The sequence below is a fragment of the Empidonax traillii genome, unplaced genomic scaffold (assembly GCF_003031625.1).
Source record: "Empidonax traillii isolate 1590-97213 ecotype Southwest subspecies unplaced genomic scaffold, ASM303162v1 scaffold248:size1534464, whole genome shotgun sequence".
NCBI lineage: Eukaryota > Metazoa > Chordata > Aves > Passeriformes > Tyrannidae > Empidonax > Empidonax traillii.
Genome location: NW_020955441.1, coordinates 745,343 through 750,966, shown reverse-complemented (window position 1 = coordinate 750,966; position 5,624 = coordinate 745,343). Strand labels below are relative to the sequence as shown.

The 5,624-nt window shown below is 43.4% G+C and overlaps 1 protein-coding gene across 1 annotated transcript in view; it reads right to left on the bottom strand.

The window, feature by feature from the left end:
• Nucleotides 1-2,996: 2,996 nt before the first annotated feature.
• Nucleotides 2,997-5,624, bottom strand: part of SHC4 (SHC adaptor protein 4) — a 32,228-nt gene continuing 29,600 nt past the window's right edge. Inside the window, exons 11-12 of the mRNA XM_027888987.1 lie at nt 4,887-5,140; nt 2,997-4,219 (exon numbers count right to left, since the gene is read on the bottom strand). Coding sequence (XP_027744788.1) covers nt 4,064-4,219; nt 4,887-5,140 — 410 coding nt within the window. The 3' untranslated portion in view covers nt 2,997-4,063. The remainder of the gene's footprint in view (nt 4,220-4,886; nt 5,141-5,624) is intronic.

The following is a 5,624-nucleotide window of genomic DNA, read 5'->3' as shown; positions in this document are numbered from 1 at the left end:
GTTAAAAGACCTAGTGTGTCCCGTCACCGCCTTTGAAGGCCCTGCTCGCCCACTGCTGTTCAAGGCAGCTCTGCAGTGCAGCCGCAGGAGCCCTCCCAGCGCCGGTGCCTGTGTGTGCACTCCCTGAACACCCGGGACCCCTCACGGGGGCTCTGAGGCACCACCGCCCCCCAGCCCCGCACAAGCGGCACACGACCACCCGCCCTCTCCCCTTTCCTTGGAGCCCTTCCCAGCCCGGGAGCGGGGGCAGCCGGACGAGAGATTCGCGATCAGCCCCGCAGAGCTGGGCCGGGCTGAGGCAGCTCCGGGGTCGCAGGGCGAGTTCGGCCGCCGCCACCTCAGCCCCCTCAGGGCGGCGGCGCGGGGCCATCGCCGCCGTTACCCGCTCCGCGGCCCGCGAGGCCGGCCCGGCGCGGCGCGGCCCGAGCCCCAGACCCACCTGCACCGCCGGCACCGCCACGGCCGCGCTTCCGCATCACACTCGGCCCGCGCCGCCGCGATGATTGACAGATGCGGGCGCCAACCGGCGACCAGAGACGCGCCCGGCCGCGCTGACTGACAACCGCGAGCACCAACCGCGTGGGAGGGCGGGAGAGTGGGGGGCGGGACTCCCCGTGGGCCCGCCCCCGCCGATTGTTTGAAAGCAGGCGCGCGTGGCCGCGGGAACGCGCCGGGCAAGCTCATTGGCCGAGCAAGCGGCCAATGGCAGTGGCCGTTTCGTGGAGGGGCGGGGTCTCTCCCTGGCGCCATCTTGCGGCGGGACGAGGCGGTTGCCCGGCAACGCGCGGCCACCGGGTGACGTCATGCCCCGGCGAGCTCGCCCTCACAACAGTGTCACGATATCGCTGAGGGATCGCGGGCACCTCCCCCGGCCCGGCACCTTCCCCGGCAGCCTTCATGGGGTGCTCGGGGAACCCGCTCCGCCTCAAGGGCTCAATCTCCCTAAAAAATGTAAAGCTGCTCAGAACGGAGTTCTGCTACAGAATTGCCTGTAGGAAGCATTCCAAAAACCAACCAACCAAACAAAAATAATAAACCCCAAATCCGAAAGGTTTTGCGGACAGGGTTTGTCGCAGTTTGTAACAGCCCCGTGTGGTGGCTCGCCCCCAGCACTGACAGGGAAGGGGAGCGGAGGCGCTCGGGTTGCTCATCACATTTTTCGTGATGGAAGCGAGCACTTAATGCCTTTCAGTGAAATTTATAGGAGCTTTGAAAAAACCGGACATGCTATGCCTTATAAATGTGACATTATAGGCGAAATTAGCTGTTTGTCCCAGGGGGATTCTAGTAACCATCAGAACAGATTAACCAATTCTCAGCATTGTCACAGGCATTAAATGAATCAGAAAACAACAACAAGAGTCAGTCTAAATGCGTCTGACAATTCATATTCAGTTTCTCAAGAACAGTATTTTGCAAAACTTTCAGGCTTTTTTTTTTTTCTTTTTAGCATAATTACTTCTAAGACCTCCACACAGGAGCTGCCAGTGTACTTTACATGATATGGCTGCTCCACAGAGCAGCATTAATTAAAAAAAAACAGCATTAATAACTAAGTCAAAGCATATAAATGTTAAAAAAAACTGAGAATGAATATAGTTTATTCTAGGAAACAACTGTCTATAATTCATGGATGTGTTGTGTTTGATTTGTATCTGTAATTAGTTGGAATCTTTGCTTTCTGTCACATCAAGATGTTTTGAGATACTTTATTGCAGTGGCACCCAATTACCTCCCTTTCCTTTCTTTTCCTTCAAAGTTCTGCTTCAGGCACTTAAAAAAGATTCAGGAGCATAAAACCAGAGATTTGGGTCTTTTCAACTTTTTGAAATAGTGATATTCAAAGAGGGAGACAGAGACTGCACCATCCTGTGATCCAAACATCACACACGGGCTGTGGATGTTCTTATGCATTGATCAAGTGAAAACTGATGAAGTGAAAAAAGTCCCTGAGTCAGCATCTTGACTGGCAAAGGCAAACAACTTTGATCTGATACTAGCACAACTCCAAATGCTCTTGTTCTGGTCCTGAGTAACTTGGATTTGTACTAAAAATAGAGACAGAGTTCTGCACATCTTCCTTCTATGACCTGTCATAAAACTCAGCTTTGATGCAAAAGCAAACCAGGCCTGTGCAGGTCTTTCTCTCTCCTTGACATGCCAGAGAAGTAGCTGCTCGACTTCACTGTTTGCTCAGTGAAGTCATGCCGAGCACATTCTGAAGTTTGGTAAGATGTGAGAACAGAAAGGCTGTTACTCAGGGGTTTAATATTCCAGTCCCAGTTTCTTGCCAGCCATCCTTGCCAGGGCACAAAGCTCCAGCATGAGCTCCTGCTGGAGGTCTTCACCTGTGAACACCTTGCAAGGATAGAACAGGCACAAGCTTGGGCTTCCTGTCTGAAGGCATAAAAAATTCCAGACTAGTAGCAGGGAAGTGAACTGCTAGTGTTTTAAAACCTCTCATTTCTTCAGTATATGTAATTGAGTATTCTAATCATGTTATTATCAAGGAAATAAACACATTTTATGGCTATTAGCTGAGAATAAGAATAAATATGTGTTTTAGTCAGTTCTGTGGATCTTTACATTATATTTTCCCCTTCAAGGAAGCTTGTCTTCAATAACTGTATCTGTATATGACTTCTCCTCCTGTTTTCCAGAGGAAAGAGCTCATGCTACAGTGTCCCACTTAACATGAGCACAGGCAAAAGAACAGAATGTATTTTGTGTAGTCAAATCTTCCAGCAGTTGATGAACTCCACAGCCATTGTCTGCCTTAGGAACTGAGCCCGTGGGCTGGGAGACAGAGACAATTATCTCTGCTCATGCCAGAGGACATTATTTATCTTAGAGGCACAACTTTCTCAGGCCATCACCTGAGCTACCAGTTCATTCCCCAAATCTCCCCTGCCTTTCTTCAGTTACTTATTAAATCACTGTTTCTTCAACAGGAAGCCAAATAAATCATTGCTCGCTCCAAATATAGGATTGTTCATATTTAGGGTATTTATTGTGGCAAAACAATTAATAGATTTCCTTTAAAAGACCTTTTTCCATGTTTAGGAACAAATGGACTCTACGTGAAGAGAGGGGAAAACTGTATCTTGTTTTGGAAAGAACACTGAATAAGGACACATGCAAAGTTCAAACATCTTTCAAATAGTTTTCTCTCAAAATGTATCATTAGTTTTGTTCAGCTTTTCTAGTTTGTAAACAACTATGTAATCAATGAAAATATATTTAGTCTACCTTTAAAAAGATGTCTCCAGTATTAATTGATAATAATAGTAAAATCATATGCAAGACAAAAATATTAGGATCTAGCATGCTTGTCCTTTAACAAGTTCTATTCCAAAATTGTTACATATATTAATTTCAACTTTGTAAGTGTTCATAATCTCAAATATTTGAGTAGTCAGTGACAAAAAGTGATTAAGAAACTGGACAACCTTTCTGTATTGTGAACACTACTCATTTCAAACATTACTTGCTAGTAAAGTGCTGTTACAAGCAAAATGAAATTGTTAGTGTCTATTGAAAGAAGATGACATTTTAGTAATATTCAAATTGTACTTGTTTTTGGCAAATAGTTAAAAGCTTAGACATGTTGTTTAACCACCCAAAACTAATTCAGTATAAATAACATTGGTTTCCAATAATTCTATGCTAAAAGGCACGTACTAATGTTCCAGCAGTTCATTCAAGTGAGCTTTTGTATGTAGAGTTTTAATTGTGCTTTTAAATAGTTACTGATTCAGTATGACCTTGAAAGTGACATTTGTGCATGTCTAAAATACCTTCTCACAAATGAATCTCGCACTGGGAAGGTGTAATTTCATTAAGATTAAGATTATATGTATCTATATAACTATGCTTGTTGATCTCTATAGATCTACATAGATATACACATATACATATATTCATACATACACACACAAAAGGGTTTCTTCTGGAACAGCAGCAGAAAGTGCAGTCTATAGTTTTTTGAATTGTCTTCATAACAGAAAGTTCTCGGTACAGTTTTCAAATATGAATTGTTTGGGGGTTTAGGAGATCCAAGGGATTATTTGTGATATTGCATGTGTCCCATATTACTCTCTTTCCTTACAGGCTGCTTCAAGCTCACTTCACTTCCAGAGGAGATGATTGGCAAATTATTTTCCATGTGATACTGAATAAGATGACCCACGCTATCAAATACATGGTCTTTGGTTCTCACCTAATGAAAGAAACAAAGGAATACATTTATGGTTAGATTGTGCTTATAACTGGTTGGACATGATCCTTACACATGAAAGTCAAAAGGCATTTAAGCCACTGAACTCACTGGAGCAGGACCATTTGGCTGCAGACAGCAATTCAGAGCTGTCCTTCGACCCACCATTAGCTGATGTGAAAAGCAGAGGACCAAGCTAAAGAGACTGTATGGAGAACTGGGCTGATGCTACAAAGGGGAATTAAATACTTTTCTGATTTACTCCCTCCTCAGAGATGTCACTCAAGAGTGCTTCTCCAGCCCTGAGCAGAAGCAAGTAGAACTGAAGTGACAACAAATCAGCTCTACCTTTTCTGTATCCAGAAATTCATTATTTAAGCTTAGGGTTATTTTTCTAGCAATATAATAACAACTCAAAATTTGTGTTAAGGGTATACACTAATTATCAGCACCTGGACTAATAACACTATTTAAATACCTCACTTCTATTTCCATGGTACTTCAGTGCTTATAAGTTCTTGAATTGAACTCTCAAACCTACTGAAGCCACTGGCTACATTTAAATTAACCTGGATGGAATCAAATCAGTTCCACTTCCTGGAATGCACCCGTGCATTTTGACTGAAATACCTGAGCAGCACTGAAATTTCAGGGTATGAAATATTCATACCTTGCCTTCAGGATCCACCAAGAGCAGATGCTTTGCTTGCCCTCCCTGAAGTCCGCTGAGGACAAACTGCCCAGGTGACGTTGTGCTCTCTCGTACCAGAAAATCCCCGTCGTTGACTAAGAGGCTCTCTGCTGCTTTCCTGTTTAATTTGCCATGGTAACAATCTTCATTCTTTAGCTGTTGCTTTATTTGTGGCAGAGCACAGGGACCAGCTGTGTTGCTCGTGGCACTCTGCTGAGCAGCTTCCGGTAACTCTGAAATGAATTGAAGGGGAATGCATTGGACACCTCACCTAGAACTTCATCCTAAAAGGATGCGAGACAGGATTTTTATAGCTTTTTAAAAATTCAAACGATTCAGTCTTGATGCTGTGGTCAAACCATATTCCTACAGACTGTAAGAATATGCACACAGGAATGCTCACAGCCCTGCAGTGCATTAGGTAGAATTATCACACCATCTCCTCCCCTACCTTAGATGGCAAAACCTTGGGTCGCTAGGCAACAGGGAATAAAACCAGGAATTTTTCTGATGCTGTACTGTTTTGGGTTTATATTTCTTTGAGTGTATTAAAAAGTCAAATCTTCCCTGTAAAAACAAGATTTTTGTTGGCTTTTTAGCCTTTTTTTTTTTTTTTTTTTTTTTTTTTTTTTTTTTTTTTTTTTTTTTTTTTTTTTTTTTTTTTTTTTTTTTTTTTTTTTTTTTTTTTTTTTTTTTTTTTTTTTTTTTTTTTTTTTT